Source organism: Toxorhynchites rutilus, chromosome 2 (assembly GCF_029784135.1).
Source record: "Toxorhynchites rutilus septentrionalis strain SRP chromosome 2, ASM2978413v1, whole genome shotgun sequence".
Classification (NCBI taxonomy): Eukaryota; Metazoa; Arthropoda; class Insecta; order Diptera; family Culicidae; genus Toxorhynchites; species Toxorhynchites rutilus.
Window position 1 is genome coordinate 47,558,839 of NC_073745.1, and position 18,386 is coordinate 47,577,224.

Here is an 18,386-nt window from a genome sequence, read left to right on the forward strand (position 1 = left end):
TATTCCATTTAACGGAGAAACATGTAATTTGCAAGTGGTTGAAAAATATTGAAGGAGATTGTGTCTGAAAACAATCTGATATTGTAATGATGAGTTTTGGTAGAGGTACTAGAAATTTTTTAGTAAAAGGTAAATTCAACGGGGTCGATTAGAAGATCAATAAATGAACAGTTCTGCGATTGGACTCATGAACTTGAGCTTAGGAAGAAAACGTGAATGTTTGAAGGTATTGATAACAAAAAACAAATTTTGGGCGGGTAGAAGTTTGCCGGGTCAGCTAGTGAGAAAATAAAAAAAAATACGGGTCTAATATTTTGTGCTAAGGAACTAAACTACCACTTTTCAATGGAATCATTATATCGGTTAGGCATGGAATGACTAAATAACAAATAGAAGTCCTATAAGAAATAAAATAACAATATCTCTTCATCTGCCACAAACGTAAAATAAGAAAATGAAAGGAATCTATTAATATAAGTGTTGGAAGAGTAAATTTCGGATTTCTCCTGAGCGAATCCACCTTTGTTCGAGATGGAAAATGCTAAAAGCTGAAAGCATTTATTCAGCCGATATTTAACTATCATTAATCACAATGATTACTTACATCTAGTTTAACCTCCAATTTTTCTCCTATCCAACAAATGTGTAATCGTAGATGTTCCTAGAACCTATCAATTCAATAAGGCATAATTTAATCGAATTCATTTTTAAATTCAGTGCCACTTACGACTTCAAGAAATTGTTACGAAACTATAAACTTCAACAATTGCGCATAAATATAATAGAAACTGGAAACTGGTGTACCTTGTGTTCAATTTGGTTTATGAATGATGGCCGATCAGATCCTATCTATCTCGCCAGCAACGGTATCGTTGGGGTCAACTGTGGCAACGAGGGGTCCAACGTATGTGCTCGTAACCGTCGCAACAATAAGAGACACCACTACTAATCCTATCTTTTCTTTTTAAAATACTCTAGTTTATACATTCACATGTTTGAGAGATCAAACCTCGCTAATATTAGGCTGTCAAAAAAGACCTGCGGTATTTTTTTTGAATTTTCATTTGTTCATAAAATTAGTTACAATCATCTGTTTTAAGTCAAATATGCGCCGTTTTGTTCGATGACTTGTTCCCAACGAGATGCCAACTTCATAATACCCCTGTTATAGAAGCTCGCTTCCTTATTGGCAAAAAACTCGGATAGCCAATTTTCACAGGCCTCTTTTGTGGCAACTTCTGACTAACTAACTCGTTCGCCATGGACAAAAACAGGTGGTAGTCACTTGGTGCAAGGTCCGGACTATACGGCGAATGCAAAAGAACCTCCCATCCGAGCTCCCGGAGCTTCTGGCGCGTCACCAAAGAAGTGTGTGGCCTGGCGTTGTCCTTATGGAAGACAATGCGGCCTCTGTTTATCAAAGATGGCCTCTTATTCATGAGTGCTACCTTCAAGCGGTCCAGTTGTTGGCAGTACAGATCCAAATTGAGCGTTTGGTCATAGGGAAGCAGCTCATAATAGATTATTTCTTGACAATCCCACCAAACACACAGCAGAACCTTCCTGGCCGTTAATGAGGGCTTGGCCACCGTCTGAGCCGCTTCAGCGGGCTTCGACCACGACCGTTTGCGCTTCACGTTGTCGTAAGTGACCCACTTTTCATCGCCAGTCACCATCCGCTTCAGAAACGGGTCGATTTTGTTGCGATTCAGCAGCGGTTCACATGCGTCGATACGGTCAAAGATGTTTTTTGCGTCAACGTGTGTGGCACCCATACATCGAGCTTCTTTGTGAATCCAAGCTTCTTCAAATGGTTAATAACGGTTTGATGACTTATCCTCAGCTCTTGGCCGATGCTACGGCTGCTACTATGCCGGTCTTTCTCGGCTAACTCAGCGATTTTGTCGCAATTTTCGACGACAGGTCTTCCGGAGCGTGGCGCATCTTCGACGACCTCTACACCAGAACGAAAACGTTGAAACCATCGTTGTGCGGTGGAAATGGAAACTGTATCGGGTCCATATACTGCACAAATTTTATTGGCTGCTTGAGATGCATTTTTGCCTTTGTCATAGTAGTACTGTAAAATATGTCGGATTTTCTCTTTATTTTGCTCCATATTTGCGACACTATAACTCACGAACGACTTAACCAAACAAAGCACTGTCAAGGACTATATTATAGCGCGCAAAAATACCTTTCCAACAAGCTATAGTATGACTCTATACAATGAATACAACTAGAACTACGCGCTTACAACGACACCTCGCGGAAATACCGCAGGACTTTTTTGACAGCCTAATATAAACAAGCTCAAATGTTGTGACATTCTTTCTTTCCGAATCATTATAGCGAACTTCATCCCTGCCGTAAGTCACCCTTCACATTCCACTTTTTTGTGTCCCCTGCTACTGTTATCTTGTCACCCGACATATTCTTTACCATTCAGCCGTAAAGGTTTTGTATTCGTCGAAATCCGTTCATCACTATCTCGGTTCACAGCGACCGGATTTTTACCTTCCTTCGTTTGCTGTCGGTCTGTGTTACACACTACATACTAAACTTCCACCTACCCCAATAGCAGCTTGATAAGTGGATTAAGTTGCTGCCCGGAGTTGGTTGCATGGAACGCAAGCCTATCCTTTTTTCCAGTTGTTCATCGAATCCCCGATTTTCTCAGCAGCGGCAACTTGTAAATGCGCTACCTTTATCGTTCATACATTTTTCTGCTACCGTCCGATGTCCTTTTCGGGGACAGCTCGCGCTCCTTTGCGTCCGACATTTTTCGGCTCGTTAGGAGCCGAAAATGGCCGCCGGTGGTGGAGGGTTTGACACACGCCGCACACTGTCGAAATTACGCATGCATGACCAAACATTGTAAAGCAGCCTGTCACGGGTACCGAAATTGCTGCCAGCAGGATTTGGGGTTATTTTTTTTCGTTCCCTGCTGCAAGGAAGGTTCGGTGTCTCGTTGGAGGAATTCAAATGTCATGATTGGATTTCGTTGGAAAAGCTAAGAATTTTTTATGGAAATGGTTACTACATCTCGTGTGATATGATTTCATTGTGATAACGATGAGCTTCAAATCTCTGGAAATTTTGACCTCTGTAAAACGCATAAAGTAAATCATAATTTCCAAAATTCAATCTTTCCTAAATTAATGAAGCCTTCACCCACTCACCTTCATTTTCCACCGTTGAGCGCAGCCGTAATAAAGCACTGGAATCCATCAACAGTTTTATTGGTCGTCGGCAGATGATGATTTATTTTTATTGCTACAAGCTTATCAAAGCCGTCTCAGCGGTTTGTTTCCTCATTCGCCATTCTCGCAAGATTAGCTCTTCACTCACTGATTTACGGGCTTCCTTTTTGGTGAGGTTCATTATTCCCAACAAGATTTGCGATAATAAATGCAGGTTTGCGTACTCCCATACCTTCCACGCACACACACGCACAGTAGCTCCCGACAAAATGGGCCATTCATCAGCTCCAGCGATAATATACGATTATTAACGCCTGTACGAGCGGGTCCCCATTTGTCCCTGCTGTGGGAGGCCCTCAGTTATTGTCGTGGCTTTAGACAGCGTGCGTGATCATAAATTGTATGTTAATTTGCGCTACGTTTTAATCCTGGATCCGTCGATTCCAATTTCGAATCGCCACCATTGCTAACTTGAACGGACGAACGGTGGTCCATTAGAAGAGATAACTTCGAGCACGGAGTTGGGTGGACCTCAGTTGTTTGGCACAGTCACGGCCTATAACCGGATATGACGACGTTTCAGCGAGCGCAATCAATTGCATGGCGGAGCGATTCATACAACGGGAAGTTAGTTTGCTGCGACTGATATAATTTTACCCCGTCCCACACTCGACGAGGCGATGAGGACCCGCTACATGTTTCAACGGGCTGGAAGGATACATCGATCACGGCAAAGCGAAGGTTCTGAGCCGTATCCAGCATCCGCTTTACAGGATCTGTGACTATGATGTAGCCTTTTATCCCGGACAGTTTATTGAATGACAACCATCCCCCAACACAATGGCCGGTGGCATTCGAGTGCCCCAAACGGGAGCTGTTACCCCCATTGATGTCCAGTTAATATTTTGAGTCGTGCCATGATTCGCTTTTATTTACGAACGCCTGCACGGATATCACGATGAATGGAAAATTGAAGTTTCGATATAAATAAATATCAATTTACGGCTTGGATTAATGTTTACCATTTTCCAGGAAAATGTGATATTTACAGTCTATCTAGAGGTGGAAAGTGCGGGTTCCTGTCAACGCCACTTCAGTGTGCTTTTCAGAACTCTGCTTTGCAAGAAGATTACAAAATATAGACGCCCGGAATACACAATCAGGCGCCATTAAATCACACCGAACGTCAAAATAATCGCAACCACGAGGCTTATCGCGGACACGTTCATCTCGGGCGCCGGCAATCAACGTCCCATACATCATCTCTCTCTCCGTTGTTGTCATCGGAGGATCCCGTTTTGCCGAATCGGTTATTGGTCCCGCTGAGTGGGGGCGGATAGCTTCTTGACGGAAATGGAAGCGATTTGTTAAGTGGATGATAAAGCGATATCTTGTCATCGGCACCATCCGTCGACACTTCCTCCGGTCCGAGAAGAACATTTCAAATTGTGAATCCCATTGTGTGGCGAATATCCTTCCTGAGCGTTTGTGTGCCATGCATAGAATAGCCACGACCAGATGACGATAGATGCGTACAATATCGTTTTATTGTTACTTGATTGACTGTTGTTGTTCGATGACCACGCATTGTGCGTAAAGTATAGAATATGGTCATCCGGTGGAAATTCTGGAGAATCGAGGAAGGAGGAGGCAATTATCGCTTGTCCGCCGTAATGGGCTATCGAGATATGTGGGGCTATCTTAATAGCCCATTTGTCCAGCCGTTAATAACGCCAGACTGCTGACGGTACAGTAGCATTTTATGCTTACAGTGTTGATTGGGAAAATATCCCCAGTATAATGATGCGCTATGTAGTTAGTCAATGTCATATTTTGGAGTGTTCTTTATCATTTCTTCAAAAATCTTATGCACTTTCTTCAAAACACATTTGCAACTGAATAATCTTCAACTACAAGAAATATGCCACTTAAGGCATGGTAATACAATTTCTTTATATCAATGTCAATGTCAACCCCATGGATGTATATAATTGAATTTATATTGTCTCCAGCACCAGTGATGTCGAGTGGAACTCTTGCCCGGAAGTCGCACCGCACCCTTTTTTTTTCGCGATTTTCTTCATGTTGTGGATATACAAAAAGAAACCTCGAAAAACGGGCAAAAAATTCAATTTAATTCAAAACATTACACACTTGTTCAACATGTACTGTGTGGTTCAAAAATTCACTATCAAAATCAATTGCAAATCAATTAACTTTGAAAAATCATAACTCAAAAACGAAAAAACGTCTCCCTGGTTTGTTATGTGAAAAATCCTCAGCTTTCGATAAAAAATATACGAAAATATAGCGCCCTTGGTCCCGAGACTATGAAAACAATAAAAAAACGGATACAATTAATAATAACGAGAGCAGAATTCAAATTTTCTTCAGGTATAATATTTTGTTCAAAAAAGACCAGGGGATTAGCTTTAGTTTAATATGTTGATTATCTGAATCGGTCTAGTAGTTCAAAGGTTATGAATTTTTGAAGAGAGTCATTTTTGGAAAATATAGGAAAAAGCTGATTTTTCGGGCAACCCTAAAATGAAAATGGTCACCCTACCAAAAAAATAAAAAATATATATAACACTTTTCACGAAAATATATACACGTATATATACAGCCATTCCATGCCAAACCGATATAGTGGTTCTCAGATTTTCGTCAAAAGTGGTAGTTTTGTTCTTTATCGTAAATTATTTGACCCGTATTTTTTTAATTTTTATTTTTTGTTAGGGTTTTCGTTAGGGTGGTTTGAAAAATAAGTTTTTTCGCATTTTTGCCAAAAATGACTTTTTTTTTAATTCATATCAAATTAAAGCCAATTAGCTGGTCTTTTCTGGAAAAAAACAAGAGTTGCAGAAAATTTGAATTATGTTTTCGTTATAATTGATTGTATTTGTTTTATATAGTTTTCATGGTCTTGTGACCAAAGGCGCTATATTTTTTTATATTTTTCCTGGAAAGCTGAGGATTTTTCACATAACATATCTCGAAACCAGGGAGGCGTTTGTTTTCATTTTTGGATTATTTTTGCATAATTTACCAATGGTCCGAAAAACATTTTTTCCCATTTTTTCCACTACAAAAAATCATAGCTTTTGATCTACTGAACCGATTCAGATGATCGACATATAAAATTAAAGCCAATGAGCTAGTCTCGTTTGAAAAAAATATTACACTCTGAATGAAAAATGTATTTTGAATTCGTAATTATTGATTATATTTGTTTTTTATAGCTTTTTATAGCTTTTGGGAACAAGGGCGCCATATTTTTTTATATTCTTTTTCCTAAAAGCTGAGGTTTTTTCACATAATATATCCGAATTCCAGAGAGGTCATATTTTTCGTTTTAAATTATGATTTTTCGAAGTTAACATGTTCTCAGTTTTTGTTCAATATTTCCATGCGACTAGACTGGATGTATGTGATTATAATCCAATTAATTGGAAAGTGTGTTATTTTATCAAAAAAGGCTAGCCAGTAGGCTTCAATTTGATATGTCCATCATCTGAATCGTTCCAATAGTTCTAAAGTAATAAAATTTTAAAAAGGCATTTTTGGGAAAAAAGGGGAAAATGATTTTTTGGACCATCGGTTAACTTTGAAGCCCCCCTGGTTTCAAGATATGCTATGTGGAAATCCTCAGCTTTCCATGAAAAATATGAAAAAATATAGCGCCCTTGGCCCGAGACAATGAAAACTATAAAAAAACAAATACAATCAATAATGACGAAAACATAATTCAAATTTTCTGCAACTGTAGTATTTTTCCAAAACCAGACCAGCTAATTGGTTTTAATTTAATATGTCGAACATCTGAATCGGTCCAGTGGTTCGAAACTTATGAATTTTTGCCACAAAATATTCAACTTTGAATGTTTTGCAATTTTCTTAATATCGGTATCAAATGAAATGATTTAACTAATAAAATTTGAACAAATAAACGAAATGTCATGAAACTTCACACAAAAGTTAGTGACAGATGAACCTCTCGAAATGAATTTTGTTCATTTTTAGTGACGCCATCTGTTGAAAAATCCCGGGAATTTTCAGGCCATGTAGTACATCATGGAAATATTCCGAAGAAACTTAGGTAACAAAGAAAAATTTTGAAAAAATTGTTTAATGGTTTTATTCTAGCGATATGTACTAATGATACAGATAATGTATTAAAAACTAGAACATAAAATAAGTAAAAAAACCTTTTTAAGTTAAACGGCTCTGTTTACGCCAGTACTTCTGGCTATGCCGAATTTCACTTTCCGACGGAGAAAACGTTAACCGGACAGCGTATAATAAGGAAAATATATTCCGAATTTAAATTTGCAAAAGATAGTGAGACTTTACTCTACGAAGGTTTATTAACGAATGAAGCTCTGTACATTACGTGCCCTATTTATATGATACACGCTCTAGTGAATTCTATTGTGGATGGTATCTTTGCTCAGGTTGTTCTAGAATGTTCGCTATAAACAATAGACCTTATATTATAGCAATAGAATTTTTCTATCCCTGTCTGATACCTTTCTAGAAAAGTCAGTTTGTTCTCTGGTGAATTGTTATTGTTTGGACATCGCTTTTGAGGTAAGTTGATTGTTTGAAATAATACCTTTGATTTCCAATTTACTTTTCAGGTAATTGTGTACCATTTGGAGCTCTTGGACAAAACTGAGGTAAGTAACAATTCATTTAAATAGCTAATCCTTATTGTTGTTTTTTTCAGATGAGCTGTGTTTTGTGTTTAGTTTAGTGTTTTCAAGTGTAATTATTTTGTTGTGAATAAAGTGTGAAAAATTAACTTGTGTTTTTTTTCTGATTTGAGTTCCGCCTTGGCTCGGGCCGGAACATTCCGCCCACTAAAATTGGATCAATTTTCCTGTTGAAGTGGTAGCTTACTGAGATTGTGAACTGATTGAACGATTTCGCTGTCTCTCATCTTTAGCGTAACCAGTCGCGGCTTTCCATCTGGTGCGGGTTTCAGCTGCAGAACTCTTCCGAGTGCCCACTGCTGTGTGGGTAGTTTCTGCCGTCGAACGAGAACCAAATCACCTATTTGCAGATTGTTACTTGGTTGATGCCACTTATTTTTGCGTTGCAATTCGGGAAGGTATTCGCGACTCCAGCGATCCCAAAAGTGTTTCCGTAGCTCATGCAAATATTTGTAGCGTACTTCGTAGCTTTTATCGGCTGTTGGGATGTACTCGCTATGATTGGGTGCTGTGAGTGGTCGTCCAATGATGAAGTGTGCGGGCGTCAATGGTTGCAGGTCATTTGGATCGCTCGATGCTAGTGATATGGGACGTGAGTTTAAAATGGCTTCGATGTCCGCTAACAATGTGCTGAATTCTTCGAACGTTAGTTTTGCGTTGCAGGTAATGATTTTTAGGTGTCGTTTCGCTGATTTTATCGCTGCCTCCCAAAGACCACCCATGTGTGGCGATGCTGGCGCGTTGAAATGCCATTGCGTACCACCCATCGATAGATAGTTGGCGACCTGAGTGTTGTGTTCGTCCGAAGCTCTCCTTTTGTACCATTCTCGAATTTCTCTCGCAGCACCCACAAAGTTTGTTCCGTTGTCACTGTGGATGTGTCCACAGTGACCTCTGCGAGCGATGAATCGCCGAAGCGCAGCCAAGAAAGCTCTTGTAGATAAGCTGCTTACAGCTTCTAAGTGGACTGCTCGCGTCGTAAAGCATACAAAAACGCAGATGTAGCCTTTGGTTGTGGGTGAGCCAGGTCCACGTCTCTGAATCAGGGTGATGGGTCCACCGTAGTCCAATCCGCATATGTAGAATGGCGGGGCAGCTTCCAGACGTTGTGGTGGGAGCTGACCCATTATTTGTTCCAGCATTCCCCGATTAGGATTAGCCTTGAAACAAGGAATGCATTTCCATACAACATTCCGTGCTGCTCTTCGTCCTTGTGGAATCCAAAAGCACCTTCGAATGCTTGCTAACAGTGCTTCCGGTCCAAGATGGTGATTGCTGAGATGTTCGTGCCGCAGGATCAGTTCGGTCAAAGTACTTTTTGCTGGCAAAAGTATTGGATGCTTACAGTCGTAATTGATGTTTGACCGTGCCAGCCTGCCGCCCACCCTGAGAAGGTTGCCATCTAGGAATGGAGTTAGCGGCCATAGTTTGCTGCTATTTGGAAGTGCTTTTCCAGCTGTTAATGCTGCAATTTCGCCTGGATAGTATTGATGCTGGACATGGCGAACAAGTATATCTCGCGCTGTGTGCAATTCAGTTGGCTGCAGTGGCCCGATTCTCCTGTCTGTTCGGTTTCGTTGGCAGTTGGTGCCGAAGCGAAGAATCCAGGCAGTTACTCGTATCAGCCGTATGTAGGAAGAGTACCGGCTGAGCATTCCGTCTAGCAATGAATTGAACTCGATGACGTGCGTTGAAGTCACTGCTGACTGTCTCCTTTCCTTGTCGATGAGGCGCTGCACTGTTGAGGGCAGATTGTCTGGCTGGAGTTCGATTGTGTCCTCGGGCCTCCAAGTAGGACCACTCCATCATAAAGGAGTGCTCGCTAGTGACATAGGGGTGGCCCCACGGCTCAGTAGATCGGCCGGATTTTCGTCCGTGGGAATGTGTCTCCAGTTCACTGCGGATAATGTCGAGTTGATCTCTGCTACGCGGTTGGCCACAAATGTCTTCCATCTGGCTGGGTCTCCTGCTATCCACGCTAAAGTTGTCATGGAGTCACTCCAGGCTGTCGTCTGATGGATGGTCATTCGTAACGTTGACTTTACCGTTTTGATCAGTCGTGCTAGTAGCGTAGCTGCGCAGAGTTCTAACCTCGGAATTGTTGGGCGATTGATAGGTGTCACCTTTGATTTGGAGCAAAGCAGACGCGAGCTGACGTTGCCCACTTCGTCCACGGCTCTCAGGTATAACACTGCACCATATGCTGTCTCCGATGCGTCGCAGTATCCATGAAGGTACACCCGCCGTAGAGAATCGATGGATAGGCAGCGACGAGGAATTTTAATGTGCCATGTCTCTTGCAGATAAGGTAAGAACGCCAACGGACATTGTATAGTTCTGGTAATGGATCCGACCAGTCGATGTCGAGTTTCCAGAGCTCCTGCATGAAGGTTTTGGCAACGATTACAATAGGTCCAATCAGACCTAGCGGGTCGAATATTTTCGCGATAGTCGACAGCACTTCACGTTTCATGTAGTGTGTTTGAGTTGCGTTGCAGTTTACGGAGAAAGAAAATAGATCTTCGCTGACGTGCCATCTCACTCCAAGAGTTTTCAGCGATGCTTCTGGGGCGAAGTGATGCGTAGACAACGAAGCTCGTTCTACAACCGGGATGTCTTTGAGTACTGCAGGATCATTTGTCGCCCATTTTCGCATGGTAAAACCACCTCGTCTCAACAAATGTGTCATCCTGTCTACAGCGCCAAATGTTTACGCCAGTACTTCTGGCTATGCCGAATTTCACTTTCCGACGGAGAAAACGTTAACCGGACAGCGTATAATAAGGAAATTATATTCCGAATTTAAATTTGCAAAAGATAGTGAGACTTTACTCTACGAAGGTTTATTAACGAATGAAGCTCTGTACATTACGTGCCCTATTTATATGATACACGCTCTAGTGAATTCTATTGTGGATGGTATCTGTACAATCTTCGATAAATAGGTCACTGGATTACGGTTATAGTCTGATCGTTACGAGGGTTTTATTGGAACTGATCTAAATTAACTGAGTGCGGGCCCTAGTCATCTGAGTCGGGCCTTACTGTAGAAAACTACTGCTACTACTATTCCTTATCATAGTAGATAGTTTAAGTGAGAGTGAGTTCCTCCGCTCTCGCCATCATCAGTAAAGCTGATGATCGGTGCAGAGTGGGTTCGGTGGTAGAAAGCTTTCCTAATATTATACATCACCGGCCGCCTTGAAATACGCGGGATTTCAATACAGGTAATTGTTAATCTAGCTTCTAACCTTTTCATAACTATGAGTGTAATTCATTGTTCTCTTATAATAATGCAAGAAGACGTTTTTTTTTTACTCAATGGAACGATGTGTTCGTGTGAGGCTTGATGACCATCCTTCCGTGATTCATCCAATGTGTCGCGGTGTGTAATCCTTGGTGTGACAGATGGTTTGGTTACAATGAGAAGCCCCTCTTCGTATGTGCTTCCCTGGTTCCTGGTGTAATGAGTATTTCTGGAACAAATGAGAGACATTTTTTTTAAAAATATTTTACAAAGCATTAATGACTTCCCTGCTGCGGAGGCTTGCGCGCCTCCGCGAGCGCTCCTGCGCCGATGATGACGCGTTCATCGCCCTGGGCGTGAACGTAACAGTGGATTGGTATATGATTTCTTCATTATCGTGTTGGACATAATTCGGACCGATACTGATGAGTAGTGATTCCGGATGATGAGCATGTGCAGCTTGAACATAACAGCACATATAAGTACTGGACTCCGTAATGTGGCCACCACCACGAAGTCGGATAGCATCCGGGTAACAAACAAGGCAGTGAGTCATTCATCTTCGCATCCAACATTATGGGTCCTTGGATTTCAGCATCTTTGGGCAGGCCAGAGGCCTCCCTCCAGGAAGTAACGGCTATGGGGGATGAAACATTCCATGAGTTTTTTGATCATTTAGTAAATAATAACGACTTAACTGGTACGCGGGAACCAGCTGGTTCCCGCTGGTGCTCTCCGCACCTCCGCTGGGGGAAACTATTTGTTGTTGTGTGATACTCCTTCGTTGTCCTCGATGGGTAGAATGCAAATCTTTGAAATGGCTCTGGTGAATGTACTGTCCTTGGTCCTCACTGTGACAACCCGAACATTGCCGTCCGCACCTGGGTGAACCTGCGTGATGCGACCAAGCACCCATTTCAAAGGAGGAAGATTATCTTCTTTTATTAAAACCATCATTCCCACGGCCAGATTTTTCCGATGTCTGGTCCATTTCGTCCTATTTTGTAGATTCGCCAAATACTCGGTTGACCATTTGGACCAAATTCGGTGCACGAACAACTGCGCACGTCTCCACCGGGACAGATGATGCTCTTGGACGTCTTCAGCCATCGGTTCTGGTACCGCCATAAGTGACCGCTGGATCAGAAAATGTCCCGGTGTTAGAACATCCAAATCGCTGGGGTCGTTGCTGACTGGAGTTAGGGGTCTGGAATTGAGACATGCTTCTATCTGTGCTAACACAGTATGAAGCTCATCTGGTGTAACAATATTAATTCCAATGGTTTTTTTTAAATGCTGTTTCATGGATTTTACTGCGGCCTCCCATAAACCGCCAAAATTTGGCGACCTTGCCGGTATAAATCTAAACTCGATTCCCGAATCTGCAGCTGTAGACGCTAAAGATTGCTGGGTTTGTTGCGACACAAACAGTTTGCGAAGTTCGTCCAATTCGCGTCTCGCCCCAACGAAATTCGTTGCATTATCGCAAAAGACAACCGCTGGTTTTCCTCGCCTGGCGACAAATCGTTTAAAAGCTGCAATAAAGGCTGCTGTGGTAAGATCCGCAACCATTTCGATATGTACCGCTTTTGTCACCAGACATACGAAGATAGCGGCGAAGTATTTGACTGCTACTCTTTTGCGGAGAGGGTAGTTTATGATAAATGGACCGCAATAGTCGACACCCACATGAATGAACGGGGGTGCAGGAGTTACTCGTAGCTTAGGTAAATGAGCCATTAATTGTTCTTGAATGCGAGGTTTCGTCCGGAAGCAAGTTATGCATCTGTGAATTATTCTTCGTGCAAGGCTTCTGATGCTCAAAGGCCTGTATCGTTCACGGATATTAGCGATGAGTAAGCTTTGACCAGCATGCAGTAGTTTAATGTGATAATGAAGTACCAAAAGCGTGGTAAACGGATGATCCTTGTCTAATATGATTGGATGTTTACGGCTCATCGTAATTGAAGCGTTTTCGAGCCGGCCGCCAACGCGGATTACGCCGTCCACGAGTATTGGACATAATGAATTGATTCGGGATGTGACCTTCACTTGTCCTTTCCGTTGCAGATCCTCTAACTCCGTTGCAAAACAATCACGTTGAGCGAGCTTCACTAGTTGTGTTAATGCTGCATTTCTTTCTGAGCATGTCAGGAAACCTGTCCTTCGATGAGTGGTGCCGAGTTGCTCGGAGTTATGTTTGAATCTGAGCAACCAGGCGACTAGTCTAACAAGGCTGTTCAAGGAGGATTTGAAAGAAAAAATGTCACTAATCGGACAAACATGTGTTACCGCCGAAACCACCGATTTTTCTTCCAACAACGAATTGTCAAGTTCAGCTGCCAGGACCTCCGTTGTTTCTGGCCAGTGATTCCTCTGCTTTCGTATCCATGATGGGCCATGCCACCATAGTTAGTTATCGATCAGTTGCGCTGCTGCGATACCACGCGACACCAAGTCTGCGGGGTTTTCTGTAGTCGGAACATGACTCCATCCTCCATCCTTGGTCAGATGTTGGATTTTGGATACCCTATTCGCTACGAATGCTTGCCATCTCGATGGGATCGATGACAACCAATAGCGAACAATCATTGAATCTGTCCAAAAAAAAAGGTCTAGCAGATATCCGGATGCTCTTCGACACTATCTCGTACAGATGAGCAAGAAGTAATGCCGAGGAGAGTTCTAGTCGTGGAATCGTCTGTGATCTCTTCTTTCTTTTCTGGTCATCAAGCGGTGCAACTTTTGACTTCGCAGCTAGCAGGTTCGAAGTGATTTGTCCGTCGATGTGAGTACATCGAACGTAGATGCAGGCTCCATATGCCTTGATGGATGCATCACAAAATCCGTGGAGCTCAACGGACAGACATGTTTTGGAAAATGCTAACCATCGGGGAATCCTCAAATTTTCTAACCCAATTAAACTGTGGCGATATTTTTGCCACTGAGATTGTAGATCGCTACTAAGTGGATCGTCCCAAGAAAGCTTCTGCTTCCAGAGGTCTTGGACGAAGATTTTGGCTGCGATTATTATTGGACTAATTAATCCGATTCGATCGAAAATTCGAGCCAAATCAGAGAGGACAGTCCTTTTGTAAACTTCTGTACGATTCCACAAGGGAACCTTGAATTTAAAGCAGTCCAATCTGGGCTCCCAGACTAATCCCAGTGTTTTGATAACGGTACTAGCACTTTCTAAGTCGACGGATGACCGATCGTCTCTCATATCATGAGGAATATGATCGAGTATTGTTGAGTTATTCGAACTCCACTTTCGTAATGTAATGCCACCATTTTTCAAAAGTCGTGTTAGCTCGTGGTATAATTTAACACCATCTTCCGTGGTGTCGACGCCAGACATCAAATCGTCTACATAAAAGTCACTTGCGAGAACAACTGCGGCATCCGGAAACTTCGCGCCATCGAGTTCCGCGAGCCGCTTCAGACATTTCGTTGCCAGGTACGGGGCGGATGCTGTACCATATGTCACGGTGCACAATTCGAACACGCGAATTGGTTCGTTCGGATGATTCCTCCAAAATATACGTTGCAATCGTCTATCATGTTGTTGAACTTCAACCATGCGATACATTTTTTCAATGTCCGCAATCAAAGCATACCGATGAAACCTGAACCGAAGAATGAGCGAAATCAAATCATCTTGTACAGTGGGTCCAACCATTAAAGCATCATTGAGAGATACTCCGGTTGAACTAGGACACGAAGCGTCAAATACAACGCGTAATTTCGTTGTGGTGCTTTCAGGTTTAATAATACAATGATGTGGAATAAAGTACTGCTGAGAAGTTTCATCATCTGTAACTACCTCTCTCATATGTCCAAGACGATGATACTCCTCGATGAAGTTAATATACATGGTTTTGATCTCTGCATTGGCTGAAAGCCGTTTCTCGAGTGCTAGGAAACGCTTCAGCGCAATTGATTTTGAATCTCCAAGCTGCTTAATTTTAAAGCCTTTTTTTTGGTTATGTGACTATAAATCTTCCACTAGAGTCACGAAGAGTAGTTCGATCAAATGTAGCTTCACATATCGATTCTTCGATGGAGTGTGTGCTTTTCGAGCGACACGATTCCAGCTCCCAAAAGCGTGTTAATATTTCATCAATTCGTTCGATGGTATGGTTTGCGATGACTGATCTAGAATGAATATGTTCTTCTGGTGTTCGTCCACAGACTATCCAGCCAAATTCAGTCTTCCGGATAGTGAGATTGCTTCCCTTCAATTTCATTTGTTCGTCCTTCAGCAGATCGAAAAATAGACCGGCACCAAGTATTACATCAACGGCGCCAGGTTCATTAAAATGTGGATCGGCAAGGTCTATTTCTTGAGGTATATTCAAGCTGTCGGTGCGAATCTTTGATGCTGGCAGATCCACCGTAACTTGTGGAAGAACATAAAACATTTCTTGCATTGAGAAGTTCGAAATTCTAGATTTTACAAGTGCGATGACAGATTGGTTGCATGCTTTTGTAGACTGTCCAATCCCACTCACGGTAATGAGTTCCCGAGAGCGTTTGAATTTGAGCTTTTGTGACAAGTTCTCAGACATAAAACACATCTGAGAGCCGCTATCGAGCAAGGCTCTAGCGTGTGTATTATTTCCAAATTGGTCTTCAAGCACCACGACTGCGGTTGCAAGTAGAACCGATCGTGATGACTTGGTTTCGTTAGCAAAGAGGGCAATGTTATGACTTACAGGAGTGTCTCTGGGAGGTGGCGTCTGTCTGTGCGTGCTTTGAGAAACAATGGGTAAGGAAGTGCTGGTGGATCGATTGGTTGAATGTTGAAAAACGTTGGTGTTCTGTGGTTGATTATGACTTTGCACATTCGGTGATGTATGGAACGGTTGCTGGTGACGTGGATTCATCTGAAGTCGTCTCATCGGTTGTGCTGGTTGAGCTGGTGGGCTTTGATGTGTTGCTAAGTGCAGCAGAGTATGGTGTTGCTGTCCGCAGATGCGACAGGAACCTCGTGAACATTCTCTGGACATGTGTCCTCTGGAAAGACAATTGAAGCATAATTGATTCGCCTTTACGACATTTCTCCTCTCTTCCACCTTCATAGTCGTAAACTTCTTGCATTGGAATGTTCGATGTTGTGTGTCTCCACAGAATGAACAAGCTGTCTGAACACCAGCGTGGCTGATAATGTTGCGTAGCGGTTTTTTGGTTTCTGATGACTGTATGTATCTCGAACCAAGAGACTGAAGAACGATGCAATGGTTTTTTAGAAACTCTAGCAACTTCTTGAACTCAGGAACATCTCGAGATCGATGCTCTGTTTCCCACATTCGCAATGTTGATGAGTCTAGCTTACTCGTTAACATGTGGCCTAAAATCGTACCCCAATTCGTAGTGGATTCTCCAAGTTTATCCAACATTTGCAAGTGTTTGTCAAATTCACTGACCACATAGTTCAAATTTTCGAAACCTTCCTTTTTGATGGGGTTGATAGCAAACAAGGCGTCCAAGTGGGATTTCACCAGTAATTTTTTATTTTCATAACGAGATTCCAACGAATTCCACGCTATCGAAAAATTAGCCGCGGTTAATTCGATCGATCCGATTTCCTGGAATGCCTCCGCTGTTAACGACGTACGTAAATACGTAAATTTATCAATGTCAGAAAGTTGGCTATTGTCAATGATAAGATTACGGAAAGTATCCCTGAATGATAACCAATCTCGCAAATTTCCACTGAATGTTGGAAGTTTTAACTCTGGCAGCTTGACTCGCACTGCCGGAGCTGAAAACTGTTGAACAGGCGTTGATAAAAGAACTGTAGATGAACTAGATCCCGCTGGGGATTGAAAAGCTTGCATGGATTGTTTCAGAGAGAAGTATTCATTAATGAAACTCTTGAGGATTATTTCATTTTCCTTTTCTCGTCGTCGATCATGAGCTTCTACGGTTTCATCAACTTCCTGATACTCATCATCACCATCGATGTCTTCCAGAAGAAGTTCAATTTCTGCCCTAGTACTGCAGAAAGAATCGTAGATCTCATCCAATTTGGTCAACCTAGCCTCCAGTTGGGGCTTGTCTCGACCTTCATGATAATTTCGCACAAACTCCTTTATTGTATCCACCACATGTCTCAGTTGTCGCTCCTTTTTCTGGAGCATTCGGAGATCCTTATTCGTCATTATGAATAACCATACAATTGATTTTTATTGTAATCGACGAAAATGCGCGCAAAGGATCAACAACCAACAATCGAATCGAAATAAATATGATGAGTACAATATAATTCAACCAATGGACATCAATAACCTTCCCAATAAATTAAATAGACATACAATATCGATATCTATAATTTTATTTAATTAATTTTGGAGCCTGTTCCAATTGTATTTGTTCTACAATGGCGGACTCTTTGTCGACGCTTTATTGTTTCACACAATAGATGTAACTGAAGGGCTTTGTTTCTATTGTGATATTGTTATAAAATTGCGGACTCTTTGTCAACGCCGTATTGTTCAACACAATGGAGATGATTAGAATGGCCGACGCCTGACCATGCATTCAGAACGCCACCTCAGACAAACCTGACCCTCTTGCAACTTATCTGAATAGTCCAACAGCGAAAATCCTGACGCGAATGACTTCTCACGTCCGATATCCAGGGTATTGCAGCAGACCTCCGCTCGCTGATATGTGTCTTCCGTCAGGTATATGGACTCGTCGCGTTTCTTGGAACCTTATGTCGGTAACGCCGTATATGCAAGCACTTTGAGTTTCTCACGACACTTAACGTAGATTCACGCTTACTAAGTCTCTTCGAAATCCGGTTCGAAGGACCAAACAAAAATGTACAATCTTCGATAAATAGGTCACTGGATTACGGTTATAGTCTGATCGTTACGAGGGTTTTATTGGAACTGATCTAAATTAACTGAGTGCGGGCCCTAGTCATCTGAGTCGGGCCTTACTGTAGAAAACTACTGCTACTACTATTCCTTATCATAGTAGATAGTTTAAGTGAGAGTGAGTTCCTCCGCTCTCGCCATCATCAGTAAAGCTGATGATCGGTGCAGAGTGGGTTCGGTGGTAGAAAGCTTTCCTAATATTATACAGTATCTTTGCTCGGGTTGTTCTAGAATGTTCGCTATAAACAATAGACCTTATATTATAGCAATAGAATTTTTCTATCCCTGTCTGATACCTTTCTAGAAAAGTCAGTTTGTTCTCTGGTGAATT

At 42.1% G+C, this 18,386-nt stretch overlaps 4 protein-coding genes across 4 annotated transcripts; all 4 read right to left on the minus strand.

The window, feature by feature from the left end:
- Nucleotides 1-8,076: 8,076 nt before the first annotated feature.
- Nucleotides 8,077-9,573, minus strand: LOC129765717 (uncharacterized). The gene has a single exon (XM_055766137.1). The coding sequence runs from the start codon at nucleotides 9,571-9,573 to the stop codon at nucleotides 8,077-8,079; it is 1,497 nt and encodes a 498-aa protein (XP_055622112.1).
- A 150-nt stretch (nucleotides 9,574-9,723) lies between these two features.
- On the minus strand, nucleotides 9,724-10,607 carry LOC129765718 (uncharacterized). The gene is made up of 2 exons (XM_055766138.1): nucleotides 10,343-10,607; nucleotides 9,724-10,298 (listed from the first exon to the last, which is right to left on the minus strand). Exons 1-2 carry the CDS (start codon nucleotides 10,605-10,607, stop codon nucleotides 9,724-9,726), a joined length of 840 nt encoding a protein of 279 aa, XP_055622113.1.
- Nucleotides 10,608-13,695: 3,088 nt separating this feature from the next.
- LOC129765719 (uncharacterized) lies at nucleotides 13,696-15,042 on the minus strand. The gene has a single exon (XM_055766139.1). The coding sequence runs from the start codon at nucleotides 15,040-15,042 to the stop codon at nucleotides 13,696-13,698; it is 1,347 nt and encodes a 448-aa protein (XP_055622114.1).
- Nucleotides 15,043-15,151: 109 nt separating this feature from the next.
- LOC129765721 (uncharacterized) lies at nucleotides 15,152-17,332 on the minus strand. The gene has a single exon (XM_055766140.1). The coding sequence runs from the start codon at nucleotides 17,330-17,332 to the stop codon at nucleotides 15,152-15,154; it is 2,181 nt and encodes a 726-aa protein (XP_055622115.1).
- Between the last annotated feature and the right edge of the window lie 1,054 nt (nucleotides 17,333-18,386).